A 22,018-nucleotide genomic window follows, 5' to 3' on the forward strand; every position below is an offset into this window, starting at 1 on the left:
ACAAAAATCTGTATTTCTATTATGGGCAATTTTTATTTTATTTTATTTTTTTTAATAGTATCTAGTTTCTTGTTTTGTTTTTTTTTTAAGATTTATTTATTTGTTTATTTATACAAGCACTGGGTACAGTCAGAAGCGCGGGAGGGTGAGAGAATTCACCAGAGCCAGAGTGGGGAGCAGGGCAGGCAGAAGGACCGAAGTACACTGCTGAGGGGAGCAGCGGGCGCCAGGAGAGGTCTGCGCACCATGTGGGACCCTCCTCCGGTGGCCGGGGAGCAGCCGGGGATCGAACTGGCGCTGCAGAGGCTGCGGGCAGCTTCGCAACCCAGCGCTCAACCGCTGCGCCACCGGGGAGGCCCATATGGGCAATTTTAAAATAAGATCAGTGATAGGGACCATACTAAATGAACCTCATTGTATCCTTGACACTTCAAAAATTATCAGCATTTTATCGTTCATGTTTCAGATAGAGAGACAGAGATAGATAAATAGAGATTAGATAAATGGAGAGAGATTAGGTAGATGAAGAAAGACAGAAGTAGAGATGGAAATATATATAATATCTATACACATAATATCAATTAGGTACCAATTTTTATAAGATTTAGCTTTGTTTTCTGATTTGTAAATATTTCATCATAGCGTTGTTGAGGATTAATAAATTGATGTATATAACATTCTTAGAAGAGCAAGTAGTGAGCACTCAATAAATATTAACCATCATCATTATTTCATTAACCATCATTGTGGGTAATATTAACCACATATTAACCAATATTAACCAGCATCATCATCAATATTAACCATCATTGTGGTGTAGGAAACTCATTAGCTAGGTCGTAAGTGTCCTCTCTTACTTTCCTTAGGTCTATGCTGTGGTGGTAATTGCATCTGTGGTCGGATTCTGTCTGCTGGTAATGCTGTTTCTGCTGAAGTTGGCAAGACACTCCAAGTTTGGCATGAAAGGTAAGAAGGGTTGTGTTTAGTTCACTTTTGATGTGGAATCACTTTTGGTTTAATGCTAATTACCACTAAAGAAGGAAGCAGCTATATGTATGGTGACTAGATTTAAGGCTGAAAAAATAGCAACGAGGATATGCTACTACAAATCAAGACAGAGCAAATAATGTTGATTACTCAGTGTGACCCATTTTCCAATGAGAACAGTTGTCCCAGAAGACAGAGAACTGGTTTCTTGAGTATTGAGTGACTAATAGTTATATAGATAAACAGTCCCTGACTTTTCCTTTGGCTTCAGAAAAGAGACAAAGCTTGGTGGCATTAGGCTAATTGTGGACACATGGATTTTGTGCAGAAAGACCATTTCTGCTGTACACTTGACTTCCAGATCTTTGGTAGCATGCTTTTGGTGGTGTTCCTACTTTCCTAGATTCTCATCTTTTGAAATTTAAAGTGTTGGGAAACAAAATAAGAGCCATTGGCGGTACATTGAAGCTTTGTGAATGAGTAGCTTTATTCATTAGTGGAAAAATTCCCAGTGCTCAATTAAAAATTAAGGACTATGTTGCCCAACAATAGATCACTGGTCTCTTTTAGAGGATTTGGAATGCATTTTAGGGGGAAACTTGTCTTAATGTTTTTGTTATATAAATAGTCAAGAGTTTCAGTGATTTAAAAGCATTTGCTCTGAAGTTTATACTTAAATATTGATCAATATGTTATTTGAACTTTGCATGATCTCTTATAAATAGCCTCTAGCTTGGGAAAATTGTGAAGAAGGTTTAATAATGTCTTGGTTTTGTTGGAGAGAAAGTCAGGTGATTTTGTTTTTTGTTTTGATCTGTGTGGTTCATTAAGTTATTATTATTGTTTCTTGCTTACCTGGAAAGCAGTGACTTGTCCAGTACACCCTGGACAACTCATTCTGAGGTTTTCTCAGAATTCAGACCTAAATCTGAGGTTTTTCTCTTCTTCTGTTGTGAGATCCCTAAACCTAAAGTGAATAGGGAGGAGTAGCAGTATTTTGGTGCTTAAACTTCCTCCCACTCTATTCCCCCTCAAACCTCCTCTTGAATCCCCTTTTGGCCCACTGATCCTTCACTTTTCTTTTGGAGGAGGGAAGGTGTCTTTTGTCCAATTATAAATAATGCTTGGGAGAGGTCTCTACTACAGTGATTCTGATTAATCCTACAATGGTTCCCAAACTTGACATTGTGTCAGAAACCCCGGAGGCTTGTGAAATCATGGATTTCTGGGCCACCTGATAGTTTATGATTTAATAGGTCTGCAGTGGGTTTAAAGATTGGGATACTGATGCTGTTGTTGCCCACGTATTCTCAGAGAATCATTGTCAAATGGTGTAAGTGTGGACTACCAGGGCTCTTTTTGAGTGTGACAAGAATGGGGAGAGGCATTGCAAACCGAACTCACTCATTGCTTCACAGATTTCTGGATCCCCATTTCTTCTAGCACACTGGGTCAGGTTGCTGCACTCTGCATGTCAACTACCTGCCATGGTATTTGCTTTCCTCTTTCTAGTCAGGATCCTTCTTTCCAGAGAGACATTTACAGTGGATGTCCCCAAGCAGAGACTTTTCTGCAGAGTCAGATTGTAGCACTACCCCTTGCACATCTCCAGCATTTAGTGTGAGATTTTTCATCTACTGGGCTCTTCAGAGAGAGGCAGATATGTCTGGAAGCTCCATAAAAGGTTTGGAAACCCATGGAGCAATATTAAGGAGCTCCACTTTGTGTTAGAATTATCTATAAATGGCAACATACTCTTCACTGCAGTGATGGAAGAGAATAAAAAATAGACATTTCAGAAAAGACCACATAAAGACTGGTATTAAGACTTGAATGAAGTGTTTTATTTGGATGATTTGGCATGATTACTGCCTCGACACCGACATTTTCTGAGTATAACCTTGGGGTATCCTTAATGTATTGTAAGATTTTACTTATCCTTGGCACAGAGCCAGAAAATGACTTCCTTCAGGCACTAACAACTATAGTGTGTGTTCCATTCCCTTACTCCTGAACATAAATAAAATCATTTTTTAAAGAGCTGTCATAGAGACTCATGTTCTTGTTTAGGATAGCTTATTTTTCTATTTTTAACTACACATCTGTTTGAAGTGTAACTTGAACAAAACGGGCCTAAGGTGAGGTTATTATTATCTTACTAATCAGAAGCTGAGGTGATAATTTGGGGGGCGGGGATCTAGAAGATAACAAAGCTGGCGCAATAAGTGCTAAGAAGTGGCATAAAAGATGTTAAGTTCATGTATTTTAAATGTTATTAGAGCTGAGGGGATTGCTGAAAAATCGTGTCTTAATGATATTTTCCCTAAAAATATAAAATATCATTAGGCTATCTGAAATAACCAGAAAATATATCAGTTGTGATTTCTTAGGAACTGTGGTATGTGATAGTGTTTAATCTTGGCCAGAACTACATATACCACATGAGTGGTCTGTGGCTGATGTACAAATGAGCTATACCAAATGTAACTCTTACCTTCATATGCATCTTTGGGGAGATTCTACCCTATTCAGATTCTCTTATCTTGGAGACAGATAAGACAAGGATGGCTGCTAGGTCTACACATATGCATTGACAGTCTTTTGCCCACCCTTTGCATGGCACACTTTAGCTTTTCAATTCACAGTAGTAGCCTCTGGATTATAAACTGCAGTTGTTTAATAGTGTTGATTAGAAGGGCCCAGCATCACATAAACCATAAACCTCTTAAATCACACTGCAGCTGAATATATGGCAATTCAGGTTTCATGGATTGACCTGAGAACCCAAACATTATTGGTGGTGTTGCTTCCTTGGGAAGGTGATGAATAAATTCCAAACCAGGGACTCCCCAGTGGCGCAGTGGGTTGAACGCAGCTCTGTGAAGCTGTCCACAGCCTTTGTGGTGCAGTTTCGATTCCCGGCCAGCCAGGGAGCTACCCACATGGCGCAGCAGACCTCTCCTGTCTTGCCTGCTGCTCCCCTCAGCAGTGTATTTCTATTCATCTGCCTGTTCTGCTCCCTGCTCTGTCTCTGGTGAATCCTCTCACCCTCCTGCACCTCTAGCCTATACCCCAGTTCTTGTATAGAAATAAATAAATAAACATTAAAAAAAAAATCCAAACCAGCCAGTTAAACCAGGATTTTAGTGTACAGCCAACGGAGCTGTGGTGTGCTCCTTGGAGATGGGGCTCTGTGACTCTAAGCTTCATGGGTTTTATTTTTTTGTTTCTTCTCTGATGCTCTGTAACCAAGCACTGATGGTGAATTCTCAAACAGGCAGTCCAGATTATGAAGTTCACAATGACCAAATTTATGTTGGTTTTGTTCATTACTTACCCAGTGCCAAGCCCAAAGTTGGCACTCAATAAATAATAATTGACCAAAGGAATGATTACAGAGAATTTTCAACTTAATTCTCTTTAGATTGGTAATTGGAAAATGGTTAATATTTGGAGAACAGCTCTTATGTAAGTGGTTAAACAGAGATCTTGAATACTGTTTGTTTCTAAATGGATTTACTCTCCCTCTCCTCTTCTGTCCTTTGATTAAATTACTCCATAAAGTAATGGTCACAGACAGGAGCTCACTTTTTCCAGGTGTGGACTTAGGCTTCATAAGTCTTGCACACCGTTTTAAACAACTCTTCTTTAAGTTCAGAGGGTTCACCTTGACTTTCCATTTGGCACATGAGCCTCTTCACTTTCTGCCTCTCTGTCCTTGAATGTGTGGCCCAGAATACGTGTCTTTGCCCATATCTAAAGCCACTGAAGTACCATATGTTGGCTCCCATCTTAGTATTCACATAGGGTTTATCTTTCATTATTGCTTTGATATATTTTAAGCTTGTTGTTAGTGTCTAACAGACGACTAACCTATTTCAATAAAGATGTCAAGAAATAGAATTTATCCCAGAAAGTGTTCCCATGATCCGTTCTGTGCCTTTCACCACTTCCATTGCTTTTTGGTTGAATATCCAGTTACCAGAACTGCAGAGTCCCAAATAAAGCCTCTCTGTTAGTGCTTGGCCATCTGTATATGTGGGTTTAATATGGATGCATAAAATATGTAACAAATCTATCTAAATATGCGTCTATATCAATACCCTTATATGTAAGTGTATATATCATTTTGCCCTGATGCTTCTGATGCTGCCTTTGGTTTATTTTCATTTTAATTTCCACAGAAATAGGGTTCAAAGACTTTTTCCAAGCTTATTGCCAAAGGAACAGGCCTCTGAATGCTCTCATTTATATTATAACTAAGTTTTATGCTTCCTGGCTCCCTTTCTGCATCGAAGATGTGGATGTGCACATGAAAGGGAAGTGGAGGCATCTAGGGGTCCAGGGACTGCCAAGTCTTCAAAGAGTGTTCCATGTCAGGAGCACTGTCTGATGGCATTGATGGTGTGCAGGGTTGGAAAAAATAGAAGGAAGCCAGAAGGGTGGATGTCTTTGCACTCGTCACACTGGAGAAGAATAAGTTGTGGCCATCAGCTTTGTGTTACTTGCATTTCCTGATGGAAGTACACATATGATACTTATTCCCTAAGTACTGAGGCATCCTTTGTCATTCTAGAGTAAATAGCCAAGTGACCCAAAGAGATCCTTCAAGTGCAACTGGACGAAGAGACCTTGCCTCTCATTCAGTGTTGCTAGCCCACAGATTTCCTCTACAGCCTCCTGTCCTTGCTTATATCAGTAGACATGCACTCGTTCCTGCTGTTTGAGTGCTAGGTATTTCCAATTAGTAATTGACCAAAGAGCTCCTCTGCTGAGAATATGGAGCCAGGATTTCTTAACTCCAGATTTGAGGTCCACAATTCTCTTATGAATGATCTTCTAAATGCCTTTCAACATCAATAAAAAAAAGTTGTTATTTAAAAATAGTCATACACAATGTGAGGCTAATGCTAAAGAGGTTAAAGGTTAAAGATTTTTATATGAGCTGAAGACAATTTTGGAAAGTTTAGGAGGTTGAGTTTAGCAGATATTTGGATTAACTTTTAAAGGAAGGGAAAAAATGTCTGAAAACCAGAAATACAGTAGAAAAACATCTGTATTTCATGTGCACCCACTTCCATACCACATACTATTTTTTAAGAGACAAATAACATTAAAAATTATAACAGTAACACATGTATGCCTCCTTTTCCCACAATTTTGAGCAGTTTAGAGATATATGGAACCAAAAGTGTTAGTTCCATCTCTTCTCCCCTTACCATTTCCACTCTGAGGGAATGAAACCATCCAGAATGCATAATAAAATATTTCACTTATGTAGATAATCAAATATATTTATTTATGGTTCCATAAAGAAATCACAGTGAGTCTTTTTGACCCCCTCCCTGTTTTCCACCTCCTTTTAACCCTTCTGGTAACCTCAGTTCTATAGTCAGATTTGTAGGATTTGTTTTGGTTTGGTTCTGTCTGACCCATTTTTTTGTTTGTTTCTCTATATTGTACACATCCAGTATTTGTCTTTCTCCTTCTGACTTATTTCACTTAGCATTATCCTCTCCAGTTCCACCCTTGTTCAAAATGGTAGAAGTTCACCAGTTTTGTTTTAACAGCTCAGTGGTATTCCACTGTGTATATCTACTACATCTTCCTTCAGGTAACAATTTATCTTGTAGATTTTTTTTGTCAGTACCTAGATATATACTACATTTTATTTAACAGTATTTCTAAATGATCTGGCATCAGACCACTTGGGTCTGAAGCCTGACTCTCTGCATTACAAACCGCGTGAGATTAAGCACTTTTATCTATTATCTTAATATTTCCATCTTGAATGGGGCAACAAGTATGTCCACCTCATAGGGAGCATAAAACACAAAATGAGTTCATATATATGGAACACTTGGGAAAGTTCCTGGCATTCAATAATTACTATACAGCTACTATTGTTGCTATTATTATTAACATGGTCATTATTATTGATGTATTGTGATGTATTTTCTTCTTTCAATGGATATTTGTGTTTTTTCCAAGTTTTCAGAAAAGTATTTCAAATGAAACCTTACATATAAAGACAAATACTTGTAGATGGATTGGTAGGAGAAAATGTGTGCATATTTTAAATGTTGACAGATTACCTTGCACAAGTGGCTTATCAATTTATACTCCCAACAAAGTATCTGAGAATATTCTTTTATTTATATTTTCATCCATATCAGATATTATCAGTGATATTTTTGCCAATTCAGTTAAAATGATATTCTCTCTGATAAGGTTAACCATTTTTGTTAAGTGGAGAATGAGAAGAAATATTTTTATTTGCTGATTTATTTATACATTTTATCAATCTTTTTGGTAATATATGTTCATATTTGGTCTAGTCTGATTTTTTATGCCTTTTTGGGAAATAATTTCAGCTCACAAAAAATCTGTGTAGAGAATTCATATATCTTGATCCCAGCTCTCCAATATTAATATCCTATAGGATGTAGTATAACAATCAAAACCATAAAATTAACACTGATGCTGTGCTATTAACTTATTACAGACTTTATTAAAATTTTCACCAATACTCTCACTATATTTTTTCTTAGTCTGACTTTTTAATAGTGTCTTTTGGCAAAATAAGATTTACTTTCTTATGGAAGCAAATCTGTCTATCTTTCCCATTTACGTTTTATGTCTTATTTGGGCAAGCCATCCCCTCTGTAAGGTTGTAGACTTACTTTTTAAATATTTCTTTCACCAGTTTTACTATTTTTTTAAACTTCACTTTTTAAATTTTTGAAATACCTTTTAAAAAAATTTAGAAATATTTAGAACAACAGTGGAGATATATAGAATTTACCCAAAGGACACAGAAACATCAATTCCAAAGAACACCTGCACCCCTATGTTTATAGCAGCACTGTTTACAATAGCTAAGCTTTGGAAACAACCCAAATGCCCAAAAATAGATGACTGGATCAAGAAGATGTGGTACATATATACCATGGAATATTACTCAGCATTCAAAAAAGATAAACACATGCAATTTGCAGCAACATGGATGGCGCTGGAAGGGATCATGCTCAGCGAAATAAGCCAAAAAGAAAAAGAAAAATACCGGATGGTCTCACTCATAGCAGGAATCTAGAAAACTTAAATAATGGACCAGGAAAATGAATAACTATAAGAAAGTGAAAATCAAAATCAACAAAAAACTATGAACCAGAGACACTTTTAGGGGGCGGGGCGGGAGGGGAGGGATTGGGGTCAGAATGGGGGGCTGCAATTGTATGGGGAATATAACAATAAAATTTATAAAAAAAAAAAAAAAATAGAATAAGAATATTTGAATGAATCTTAATGTGATATTTCAGAGAGACCAGTAGCATAAATTTAACTTTCTGGAATCAGAAAGCCACAAAAAGAAATCTTGAAAAATGTAGAGATTAATTATGTTTTTGCAAAGTACATAAAGGGCTTTGTTGCTTCCCTCTTACAATGTGGGAATATAAACCTCAGAAAATAGTCTCAAAAAATAAAGCTTTTCACGGAGGGCTTTTTTTTTTTCTGTCCTCTCCCAGTTTTAGGTTGAGCTCAAAGTACATCTTATAACCAGATTAGTAAAGAATAAAATTGAATACTAGTCATGAATTCCACAGAAATTTCTGAGAAGACAATCAGTTGAAAGAGCTACTGAGTACCTGCATAAATTGAAAATTGATCTAGAGAAAAAAGGAATGAACTTAAGTTAATTCTTTTCTGTCATGTGGAGATGGTATAAAAAACTTGTTTCTCTCTGTTTCTGGAATGAAGATCTACTTTCCGAAATTTCTTACTTCTATGAGAGCCAACATTTTAGTTATTTCTAGATGTGGGCAGAACACACTTTTTGCAGCATATTTAAAATGGGGGCAGAACTTCCAGAATCCAGCAACACTGGAAGTAGATGCGGCTCCTTCCCCTACTCCCTGCTAGCTCAGTTACCTGAGCTTTTAAATTGTCTGTGGAAACTGGGTCTGTAGAGAATTTCTACACTACTAGTTTCCATAAAAGGTAAAAGATCCCTTAAGAAACTAGATTTTGGGCCTCCCCGGTGGCGCAGCTGTTGAGCACGGGGTTGCGAAGCTGCCTGCAGCCTCTGCAGCGCCTGTTCATCCCTGGCCACTGGGCAAGCGTCCCACATGGCGCACAGGCCTCTCCTGCCGCCTGCTGCTCCCCTCAGCAGTGTACTTCGTCAGTCTGGCTGTTCTGTTCCCCGCTCTGGCTCTGGTGAATTCTCTCACCCTCCCGCCCCTTCTGACTGTACCCAGTGCTTACATAAATAAATAAATCTTAAAAAAAAAAAAAAAAGAAACTAGATTTTTTTTGTACTTAAAAGTCAGGAAAAGTGTTACATCCTCTTTTGCTTCACAAATCCTGTGGTTAACTCACGTTGACTTCCTTGTAGGTACATCATGACCTACTTTATATAGGGTTTCCCAAGTCTACTGGTTTCTCCTTTTCTCCCCTTCATTTCTCCTCCCCTTTCATTTCTCTGCCATTTTGTCCTTCCACATCTCTGGGTGTCCTCATTTTACATCTTTTCTCTCTCTTTGGTTTTTAAGTTTTTCAAAAATTATGAAGACAGTTAAAGACTTGGCTTCAATTCTAACATATGCTTTGATTTTATCTTACTTTATTTTGGGCAAGAATACTGAATGACTCAGGATAAATTTAGCTCTAAATCATCAGAACTGTCACGTGCCACTTCAGAAGACAGTCTATTTGAATGCTGCACACCCTTTGTGTTCATAACTAGTTAATTCTTATGTCTTTACATGTAGGAGCCTGCAGGGCTGTAACACTAGAGGCTTAGCAGTCAGACAAGCTTGGGTTCAAATCCCAGAGCTTGCTAACCACAATGTTGGTCACATTTTGATTAGCCGTTAAGCAGGCACCGTACTCGTTCATAATCTCTCACTTTGCAGTTGACAGCAGAGTAACTTTCCTTTTCAGTAGGCAGTTGCTTTAGGGTGCCTCCTGTATCTTTGTGCTTTTTGGTAGAATCCAAAACAGCAAGAGTGGGCCTTACATGAGTCCTGTCTTCTGTGTCACAAACCAGCTATGTAACCTTAGTAAGTCACTTAAGCTCTCTGGTCACAATGTCCTCATCTCTACTCATAAATATGCAGTAAAGGCGAAGCTCACTGCCCACTCTTGGTGGTGCAGGAGTTAGGTATCAGCACTATCCTGCTATCTGCAGCCACTGCAGCACAAGTTTGATCCCCGGCCAAGGAGTGACCCACATGGTGCAGCAGACCTCTCCTGTTCCCGCTGCTCCCCTCAGCAGTGTATTTCAATCAGTCCGCCTATTCTGCGCCCCACTCTGTCTCTGGTGCATGCTCTCACACCCCGCACCTCTGGTCTACACCCTAGTTCTTGTATGCATAAATAAATCTTAAAAACAAAAACAAAATGCAGTTCCTGCCAGACGCACTGCTTTCACACTGGTCTTCAGTTCACAGAATCACAGGTGTGTGTTCCTCAAGGCTTGGGGACATAGAGCACCAGGAAGACAACTTGGTTTTAGGAGAAATTAAGGGGCTGACATCTTTGACTTTATAATTCTTTGTTTATTTTAATATTTATTAGAAAAATATACCTGGAACATCATACTCTGGTTTTCATAATGTTACTATTTAGGATGCAGCTTAAGTTTTACAAAATGAAATATGAAAGGAAATATATTAAGAAATTTAATTGCATTTAAAAAAATATTATTTCAATAAGACTGACCACCCCAAAACATGGAGAGAGAGATGGTGGAGTCAGTATAGGATTTCTAATTCTATTTTCCAAAACGAATTGAATATATAGGTTTTTGTTTTACCTTCAGCCATCTTTAAAGCTTTACAGAAGTGTAATTTATATGTAATGAACTGTATATATTATAAATATACTGTTTGACAAGTATTGATATGCATATTTATCTATGAAGCCATCATCACAGTCATTTTTTAAAAAATGAAATTAAATTTCTTAATGGGTTTCCTTTCATATTTTATTTTTTTTTAACTTAAACTTTATCCTGAATAATGACATCTTGAAAACAAGAGTATGAAGTACCAGGTATATTTTTCTAATGAATTTGAAAATAAAAAAAATTATAAAAGTCAAAGATGTCACAATATATTTATCTCATTCCTTTTATAATCTCTCACTCTGCTGTCCACAGCCTTCCATGTAAATATAGACTTACTCTCTCTTATAAGACATAGTTTTACAGTTTCTAGAATTTATATGATTGGAATTCTAATGTTTACTTTTTTTCCTGGTTTCCTTTATATATATGTATATCATTACTTAGAGATTCATCAACGATATTATATGAATAGTGCATTATTTTTTTTTTTTTTTTGCTGAGTTATTCTTATCTTTGGATACACCGGTGTCAGTTTTCTTCTTCACTTGTTAGTGGACATTTGGGTATTTCCAGTTTGTGACTGTTGAAAATTAAAAAGGCATGTAAAGTCTTAAAAAAAATTACTAATTGAAAATTGAATACTGAGCAGAACAGTGTCTGCCTCATGGAAATTAAATTCTATGTGGAAATAAGAAAAAAAAAAACAGAAAGAAATATAGATTTAAATGCAAGTGATGACAAATACTATGAATAAACGAAGCAAGGTAAGAGTGGGATAGGGAGAGTTTTATTTTTAAATAATTAAGACAGGCTTGTCTGATAAGATAACATTTAAGCCAAGAGTCTAAGACAGTGAGGGAGTGAGTACACTGACATGTGATGGAAGAGCATTCCAGGCAGAGGGAATAGCACATGCAAAGGCACAGAGGCTAGAGTGAGCCCTGTCTGCTGACGGACAGCAGAGGCCAGTGTGACTGGAATGGATTGAAGGGTAGTATGGGGACAGCAGTAGGTGAGATCAGAGAGGTGGCAGAAAGGCAGCTGGTGGCAGAAAGGCAACCTTACAGATTTTCTCTGAGTGAGAGATACTCGTGCAGAAGTCTCTCAGAAAAGGCATGTTATGAAAATGTATATAAAAACCTTAAATATCAGTAGCACTAATGTATGGATGTATTAAGCTAGTTTCTGATAACAGACTAATGGGGGGAAACTATCTCTGGAGGGTGGCAGGATTGGGGGAAATGTTCATGATACATGAGTATGGGTAAACTTTCACTTCGGTTTCACGATTTTTGGTGTTTCCGGACTATGAGCGCCGATCCTTACCCTTTGCCAATCTCCAATGTTCGTGTACACACACATGCACACACAGTCAACACTCACCTTCAAATGATAGCCTGCAATTTTTTAAATGGTCTGCATCCCCTGAGATCATCTGCTCACCAAATGCTGTGGTTATTCATTGTTAAATGACCATAAACAGAGAAATAAGGGGTAGGACCCAGGCTTTAACTTGTGGCTTGAGTTTTCTTATTATCTTTCTCACCTTTACTCTAATTCCTCTTATGCAACTCAGCTCATTCCAAGGCTGGGTCATCACACCCTAGTTAATTCCATGACTGGTTTAATTGAGTGAATCCTCTCTGCTTGAGATTTCAGTTGCCATTGGGAAAAGAAACCACTATTTCAAAAAACTCAAATCACGCATTTTCAGAGTGAAAAAGACATTTTGGGAATTCTGTTTTTCCTCATTGTGATGATTAAACATTAAGTAGAACCCATGTTATTTGCAAGATGTTTCTTTTGGCTTGAAAGACAAAACTAGAACTTAAGGTCAAGTTGGAAGTTTTGGAAGCTATGCCAAAACATCTATTTTAGTCTTTTTTCTTGAATCACCATGGGGTGAAGGTAGGGGAACTAATTTTTCTATGGCCACATTTCCAGATATACTTAAATGCATTTTTTTTTAAAAAAATCTTTTTGATTCACTCCCTTCTTATTCTCTCTGTGTTTCATGAAGTATTTGGTTGACTGACACCTTTGGGGAACTTCTCTCATCTTTCCCCATCTTGCCCCAAGTCACTTGTCTCTCTTCTCTGTCCCTGCATGACATGGAGCAGAATCCTTTACATCCTTTCCCCATAAGATTTAAGAATTAGAGCCTCCCTGGTGGCGCAGTGGTTGAGCGCTGGGTTGCAAAACTGCCCGCAGCCTCTGCAGCACCTGTTTGATCCCCAGCTGCCCGGCGAGGGTCCCACATGGCGTGCAGACCTCTCCTGCCACGCCTGCTTCTCCCCTCAGCAGTGTACTTCATCTCTCTGCCTGTTCTGCTCTCCGCTCCTGCTCTGGTGAATTCTCTCACCTTCCCATGCTTCTGGCTGTACCCAGTGCTTGTATAAATAAATAAATAAATCTTTAAAAAAATCTTTAAAAAAAGATTTAAGAATTAAGTTCTTCTGAAATCTTCATTATATTCACGTGTATCTTCCTCTTTATGAAATGCTCAGTAATGTACTTTTCTTATGTTCTCACCCTCCACCTAATATGTTTATGGATTAGCAAATTCAAGATGTTAACAGAGATCACCAGCAAAAAGCACATTTGAAAAGACATCTGCCATGTACAGACCTGCATAATGAAAATCTAAAAGAGAAAACAATGATCCCCATTTTGGATAATCCCATTCATTGGCAAGGATTCTTGGATAGTCTTAAATTTCTTTGATGTCTCAGTTTTCCCTCTGTTCAGCATCTTATTCTACATATCAGAATATTATCAAAAGTTTTGAATTACAAACAATGCATGGAAATGCAGAGGATTATAATCATCCTCTGAATTCTTAGAATTCATGATGCCAAGAGTGGGAGACACCAAGTCTGAAGAGCTTCGTCTTATCATTTTAGCACTGACTTCAGCAAATGTTTCACCTTGAAAATGATAATTCATTGCAGATATTTTTTAATGACAGTGATGGTTACAAATTTTATTTGTGGAAGACATGTGGTCTTTTTTTTTTTTTTTTTTTTAACAAAGTCGGTTCCAATTTATTGAAACCATGATGTGAAGGCAGGAGTTCATTCCTGGATATCATCCTTTTGGTGACAACAGGGTGATACATCTCTAAGGGATGTCCCTTGGAGACCAGCAGCCTTCTGTGCAATTGACCATCAAATAGCAAATTCACGATGATATCTATCTCAAAAAAGACAGAACGGTCGTTATCACTTAGACAGTTATCTAGCTTCCGATTAGTCTGCCCTTTGTGCTCCCACTTTGTCATGGGGCAGAATTCAGTCAGTCACGTTCTCAGAAAGATTAAGATGAGTTAAACTGCCTTGGAGTTTGTATGTGGCTGGACTTACCAGTGAAGCGTTTAGACGTGTATTCTGGCCGTGCTGTTGCTTGATCTTATTTAACCTGGTGTCAGTCCACCGACATTCCCAAAGCCTCAGCACCGAGCACTGGCCCTGAACATGTTGCCCCTGGCAGGTGTGGGTCATCATCTCAGGAGTGTCATCTTCAGTTTTAAAATAAGCCCAGCAGAGCAGTTCACTGTTGCTCAATTAAGTTTGGCAAATCTGTCTCAGACCTCATGGGGAGTTTTCCTCAATGAGCCAAGCAGGATGAGGCGTTCCATGAGGAACAGGCGTACCGCAGTCAGGTCCAGCTCTCAGTGTCCTGCCTAAGGAAGCAGGGTGGCGTGGAGGGGAATTGGAGCCCCTCTGGGGCTGAAACTCAGGTTCTGGTCAGAGGTTAGGGATTTCTTCTTGGTGTTCACAGTGAAACCAGAGAAGGAGATCATGGTGCTCATGTTGTCCTCAAAGCCTTTCATGACTACCATTGGGCCTGAACATGTACTCACTGGCATCAGTGTTCGCACATGGGGAACATTCATGATCCACCAACAATAGGGCACTGTTGGACTGTTCAGAAGGCTCTGGATGGAGGTGCTGGCTCTCTGGGAGAGCCCCTGCCAGCCCTAGGGGGCTTTGTGCTAACTCAGGTTGTTACAGAGCTCCTGAGCAAAGAGACTGCTCTTCTCCCTCCACAATAATACTGTAGGGAGAGGTTGAACAGGCACCAGAAGTGGAGGTGCCACAGAATGGTGAGATGAAGTGGGTGTCTTCAGGGACCCCTTCTTGTCCCAGATGTCCATGCCTTGGGTCCAAGGAATGCTTGAGATGATGTGGTTTCCTGCCTCCAAGCCAGGGCCCTGGCTAGTGCTTTATTGTTTAAGGTAGAGGGCCAAGAGGATCCCAAAGTAGGCTGCACTGGAGCTCTACACAGCCTTGGCCAGCAGGTGCCCCATCCGTTGCCTTCCCAGGAGGCTCAGAGAAGCCTGGGTGGGCTGAGGCAGCCTCCTGGAGGCAGCCACAAAACTCTGTCATTCTTAAACTGAATCCTCTCCCTTTGTGAACCCTCCCCAGGTCCATCCATATTTTCCTGAGCTTCTGAGGCATTCTGACAGTTCCTCCCCGAAATAATAAAAGCTCCTCTCCCCTAGTGGCAGCCATTGTGGCAATTATGTCTGTTTGTCTGTCTATCTATCTATCTATCTATCTATCTATCTATCTATCTATCTATCTATCTATAATTTATTTATAATGAGAATTTATATTTAGATGCAAAAACTTGAGGTGCCCATTAATCATCTGTGTCATCTTTCTACTGGGGTCTTAGAGGAATTTTTTGTAATTTTTGTTTAAATGTGTGTTTTTTATAGCATTTCAGGCATACTTGCCTGTTCCAGTTCTAGTCTTCCAGATGTGCTGACATAATTGCCTTAAATTTTAAATTACTGAATTATAAACATGATTGAAACATTTTAGAAAGTGAGTGTATGGAACCATTTATGATCCAAACAAATTTATTGCATGTGTTATTTAAAAAGTATTTGGATAGTGTGTGTTTCTGTAGCCATTTATAATAATATATTAGCTAATGCTCAGGTGACCTGGTGACCCAGTCTACCTCTCCGTCCATGGCAGTCTCCATCGAGTGCCTGTTACCTGAAGTCTTAAAGTTAGCATATTCCTCCAAAGATAAGAACAGAGGTAAGAGCAATATATTTTTAAATTATGATGATTTATTTGAATAACACAGAATCTTGAATCTCTGTGCTATAGATCTGTGTTAGCCAGATGCAAAGATTACACAATTCAACTTAAATAACATTCCAGAATCTCAGAGCAATGTAGATGATTAATTGAATGTGCTTATGTGGAAGAGCCAAGGAGTGGCTGCTGCTGCCAGTTTTTCTCTTGGTATTTGCTGTCCATGTCCTTTGTCCTTTCCTTTCTCTGGACAGGGTCTGCACCCTCTATTAGCGAGAGATGGGACTTTCCACAGCAAAGAGTCACATCTGTAATAGGTCGAAGAATTCATTTTTTGTTACCTGACAGCGAACCTTCAAAATTGAGTTTTATGGTTCTAGCAAATACATATTGTAAATGTACCTCTTTGAAAATTGCTAAAGAAACATGAATATATAAGATTTATATAGTTAAATGTAGATCATTTGGTGGTGAACCAATGCCAGCAACCAGAAGGCAGAGTTGACACAGGTATGTTTTCACGAACTTCTCTTGATTAATGTTGTAGATGTCCATGTCCTGCCCAGCAACCCACAAAGTTAAGGATAACCGATCCGGTGTGCTTTCCCTGGCTTCGGCATACATTTATTCCTAAGGGTTAGCATCTGAAACATTCTTCAGAGAGCTATCTTTGAGCAAGCAGAGTTCCTCCTACATCCCTAACACATGTGCCTGCACACACACATATGTACATGCACACATATGCACACACATCTGGAAGTGACTTGGCGTTAAGTGCCCTCATCCCCTTCCCTCAACCCCTCCTTTGCCCTTGACTAAGTTTTGAGGTAGCAGAAAAGCCTTCAGGCTGGGCTTACTCCTTGGATAATTTGCAAGTTCTCTATAGGATGCTTGGCATCATTTACACTCCTCCCTGCAGGGTCAGGCTGAGTCTGAGACTCAGCCTAAAACCAAAGCCTTGCTTGGCTTCTTCTCTTTCCTGCTTCCTCTTCTCCTGGGAGTCCTTCTTTAAGAAATCATTGTGATCAGTCCTTTATCATTAGTGTTGTGTGCAAAAATTTTCTCCCAGTCGGTGGGGTTTCTCTTTATTTTGGTTATTGTCTCTTTTGCTGTGCAGAAGCTCTTCAATTTGATGTAGCCCCAGCTGTTTATCTTGGCCTTCACTATCACTGCTTTGGGAGATGTGTCTGTAAAGATGTCTTTTTTTTTTTAATTTTTTTTTTTTTATAGAGGCATGTTTATTTATTTATTTATTTGTTTGTTTGGTTTTTGTTTATACATGCACTGGGTACAGTCAGAAGCGCGGGAGGGCGAGAGAATTCACCAGAGCCAGAGCGGGGAGCAGAGCAGGCAGAAGGACCGAAGTACACTGCTGAGGGGAGCAGCGGGCCGCAGGAGAGGTCTGTGCGCCATGTGGGACCCTCCTCCGGTGGCCGGGGAGCAGCCGGGGATCGAACCGGCGCCGCAGAGGCTGCGGGCAGCTTCGCAACCCAGCGCTCAACTGCTGCGCCACCGGGGAGGCCCTGTAAAGATGTCTTTGAGGTGCATGTCATGTAGTGTTTCGCCTATATTTCCTTCTATATATTTTATGGTTTCAGGTCTTATGTCTCGTTCTTTAATCCATTTTGAGTTGGTTTTTGTGCATGGTGTTAGGTAGTAGTCAAGCTTCATTCTTTTGCATGTAGCGACCCAGTTTTCCCAGCACCATTTATTGAACAAACCTAGAAAAAGAAAAATACCAGATATTCTCACTCATAACAGGAATTTAGAAAACCTAAATAAGGGACCAGGAAAAAGACTAATTAATACAAAGTAAAAATCAAAATCAACAAGCAACTATGAACCAGAGACACACTGCGGAGGGCTGGGGAGAGGAAGAATTAGTGTCAAAATAAGGGGGGGTGCAATTGTATGGGGAATATAACCAAAATGAAAATGCATACATTGTGCAAAAAATGAAAAAAAAATAGTTGTTCTCATATTAATGTTCCACAATTTTATTGATTTATAATATTGTTATTTACTAAATAAAAAGAAATATAAAAATCAAAAAAAAAGAAATCATTTGCCATGAACACTGCTATCTGGGCCTACTTCTGAGCAACTGACCTAAGACAATTAATATTTTCTGTAGGAGATACAATAAGTGAAATATTACTTGATGTTTTTTATCAATATGTTTAAAACTTTATTTCTTGTTTGCTAACTTGAGCTACATATGTGTAAGTAGATGATCTTCAATTTTAATGCAAAAATTAAGTGAGGTACAGATTATAGTTACTAATTTATTAGGGTTCACTAGTGCCATATCCTTGACACATTCTGTTATTTTCATAATAATTTTTCATTTTTAGGATGAGTTAATTGTAATCCAGAGACATTTATTAATGCACCCAAGTCCCAGAGCTTGCAATTAGCAGAATGACAATTTTTATCCAGATTTTTCTGGTATTAATACTTTAGTTCTTTCAACAACTGTCTTGTTGATGCTTTCACCTTTTTGGGGTATTGAAATGTATATTTCTATGTGTTATCAAAGAGACACTCCAATATCAAAGTTCATAACTTTAATAAAAGTGGAGACTCTTTATTAAGTGATAACAAGATGCATTACCAAACACCAAACTTCATTTCCTAGGATGAAAGTGATTGAAAATTATTTTTAACAGCAATGAGTCAAGACATATCAATTTGTTGTATACAGAGAGCCTCTTGGATGGCACACCAGCCCCAGCTTCAGAAAGGGCTGTTAACATCAAGACAATATGAGAGAATCTAGGTGTTGACAAAAGCACAAGTTTACAGAGAAGGGGAGAACAGGACAGGGCTTTTGAGATGTGCTTCAGGAGTGAGGATAGAGGCCCTGCCCTTGGCTCTCTCCCTCTGGTAGTCATGCTCAGACCCATAGCTGTGTTTGCCCAGACACTTTAGAAAATGTTTTCAGATCCTAAGTGGAGCACCGCATCATAACAGGGGTTATCAGTTTGTTCCACAGAGAGATCCTTAAAGAAAAAAAAATGAAGGGATAGTGGCAAAAATGATATGGTCATCTAAGTGGGCTCGCAGCTAGCATCTGTGTTGGGTCTGTTTGAATTATTCATTGCTAACACCAACCATATGCATGTGAAAATTTCAGAAAGAATACATGAAAGCCATACTGGAGACCTTTAAAGTTTCTGTAAAGAGGTCTTAGCACTTACGACTCATCATAGCTCTTCTCTCTCTGGAGTGTTCTTCCTCCATCCCTTTGTCTGGTTATTTCTTCCTTATCTTTTGAAGATGAGGCTCAGACACATCCTCCTCCAGAAATCCTTATCTGAAACCCTCAGGATGGACAAGTTTCTTGTTACTTGATTTGTATTATTGTGAGTAAACATCCAGAAAAATGCTTATTAGTCCACCATATTGAAAGAATATGCTTACCTATTAATCTTCCTGTTAACCTTAAAATTTCAAGTTGAATGATTCTGTTTTATTATTTCTATGTCCCCATTATTTGCTATGGTGTCAGGCAGAGCTAATCCTCAATAAATGCTTTGGAACTGAACTGAACTATAAGGATAAGGGAGGATTCATGCTTTTTGGGTTTTTTTTTTTTTGGTGTAAACAATATATTCTTTTAAATTGTTTAAAAATTGTTCGGTGACTTGGGTAGAAGGAACACTGAACAACTGGACAGCAGTGGAAACAGTCAGGTGCTTGGGCAAGAGTACCTGGAACAATAAGAATGTAGGATCTTTTTCTAATAGGCTGGAAGAAGTTTGGTAATCAGATGACAACCAAAGGCCCCTGGGGGACATATCTAAGAGGTGAGAACTGTAATGGGAGAGACTTGGGATGAAAATACCCTGAAATAGTGAACAATGAAATAAAACATGCATTTACCCTAGTGCAGAGTGGGTAGTGCAAAGAGTGTGGACTCAACTTTTATTCTAAGCTCAGCTATGTTCATTCTTTGTGACCCTCCCTCCCTCCCACGTGAAAAGGGCACACCAGCCCTAGCTTCAGAAAGGGCTGTTAACATCAAGACAAATAAGATAGTGCCTTGCAGATACTAAGTGTTCCTTAAATGTCCATAACTTTTACTTCACAACTTTCCTGGTGGCCTCAGTCATTGGTTATAAGGCCATTAGCTGAGAGTGATAGGAGAATAGAAAGTTTGTAAGAGTGGACATGCATCCATTTATTTGTTCTTCTGATGAACATCTTACTGAGGGTGTACAATGATCCAGGCATGGGGAATCAATATATTTCCATCACTGCTGGTCTTCAAACTATGTGTAGCCTCGAGGAGGATGACATCCAAGTGGATGATATGGTGCTAGATAATCTAAATTATCTAGATTATCTAAATTATCCCCCCACACGGGGTAGACTGACATGTTATGTCTAGGGAAATCATGGACTACACCCAGGTGGGTTGTGGGCTGAATAGGAGTTCATGATATGGATGAGGCAGAGAAGGAAGTCCCTGCGAAGGCCTAGAGGTTCATGTTGGGGAAGATTGGGTGTTGCAGGCGTTGAAGATACTTAGAAGAGGGCAGTGGCAGGAAGGGATGTGGTGAGATGAGTAAAGGCCAGAATGCAAAAGCCTCCCTGCCATACTATGGAGCTTGGAATTGGTCCTAAGGACATGGAGGAACCACAGAATTTAGGTAAGGAAGAAGTTGTTGAGAAGCAGGGTTAGAATATTTAAATGTGGACACTAATTATATTTATGTTGATGGTCTTGCTCCTGCCAAACTCTTTTATTTTCTTCCTTGGTTTGCTCTTAAAGTTGGAAGTGATTAATAAAGTTGTCATTTGAATTGTAACAACATTACTAATTTTTAAAAAATTCTCGTTTCACAGTCTTCATATTGTTTTAATGGACTATAAATCCTTGAGTGGTCATGCTTTTTAAATAACTAATGGGAAATCCCTTAATTCCTTTGACAGATACTTACTAGGAGCCTGCTCAGGGCCACCCTGAGGACAAATAGAATTCCTGCTGATGGAGCATTCATTTGTGATTAAGGAGGCAGACAATAGATTAATTAATAATAAATAAAGGGTGGGAAGAATATAGCAAGGGTGGAGTTGGTGAGGGGAGTCCTGTCTTAAGGAAAAATTTCAAATGTTGTTTTTCCATTGCTGACTAGAATTTCTTGGACTCTATAGATCATTCTCTCTCTCTCTCTCTCTCTCTCTCTCTCTCTCTCTCTCTCTCTCTCTCTCAAGCTTCATATCTGAAGTCAGTTTTAGGAATGAAATTCTCTGCCCTGTGCATCTCCCATTTTCTGGGGTGACTTCAGAAAGATTATGATTTTTTTAAAGATTTATTTATTTATGGATACAAGAACTGGGGTGTAGGCTAGAAGTGTGGTGGGGTGAAAGGATTCACCAGAGACATAGTGGGAAACAGAACAGTCAGACTGACCGAAATACACTGCTGAGGGGAGCAGTGGGCGAGCCAGGAGAGGTCTGCTGCGCCATGTGTGTAGCGCCCTGGCTGGGGATGGAACTCGTGCTGCAGTGGTTGTGGACAGCTTCATAGGTTGCATCTTAACCCCTTGTGCCACCAGGGAGGCCCCTATAATATCATGTTTTCAATGTAAGAATCAGTGAATAGATTTAGAATAGCACCCATTTCCCCCTCTTAACTCCAAAAAGAATACCAACACCATTTTTCTTAGACTTCCCACTCTGTTAGGTCCTGTGCCAAATGTGTTCATATATAATCTCTTAATTCCTCAGCACTGCTCTTTGAGAGAGGCCTTGCTATCTTTATTTTTCCATGAGGACACTGAGACTCAGGGAGGGGATTTCACTTGTGGAAGTCCACGTTCGTCTGGCAGGTCAGGCCGGTCTCACTCAGGACTAGGGTGTCTCTCTCTCTTCTCCCCTCATTCCTGCCTTGTTCATTCTCAGTAAACGAAACTCTGAACTCTGTATTCCAAGATTTCTGAAGTGTATGTGACTACAGAAATCTTCTTTCAAAAGTAGGTCACTAAACTCATGCGAAGCTGGTGTGGGCAGTACTGAAACACACCTGCTTTAGCTACCTCCTTGTTGTCTTTTTTTTTTGCTAGAAAGATAATAAAGAGAGACAGAGGAAGAAGAAGAAAAAAGAAAGGAGACAATGGAATAT

At 39.1% G+C, this 22,018-nt stretch overlaps 1 protein-coding gene across 6 annotated transcripts in view; it reads left to right on the forward strand.

The window, feature by feature from the left end:
• NTRK2 (neurotrophic receptor tyrosine kinase 2) overlaps nucleotides 1–22,018 on the forward strand; it is a 337,402-nt gene that overhangs the window by 79,922 nt on the left and 235,462 nt on the right. For 5 of the 6 annotated variants that reach the window (XM_054689473.1, XM_054689472.1, XM_054689471.1 and 2 more), the window contains exon 11: nucleotides 867–966. In XM_054689473.1, coding sequence (XP_054545448.1) covers nucleotides 867–966 — 100 coding nt within the window. Of the gene's footprint in view, nucleotides 1–866; nucleotides 967–15,783; nucleotides 15,949–22,018 lie in introns of those variants that run through there. The other variant, XM_054689475.1, reaches the window with a different exon arrangement.

This window comes from Talpa occidentalis, unplaced genomic scaffold (assembly GCF_014898055.3).
Source record: "Talpa occidentalis isolate TD23 unplaced genomic scaffold, MPIMG_talOcc4v2.1 talOcc4.7, whole genome shotgun sequence".
Lineage (NCBI taxonomy): Eukaryota > Metazoa > Chordata > Mammalia > Eulipotyphla > Talpidae > Talpa > Talpa occidentalis.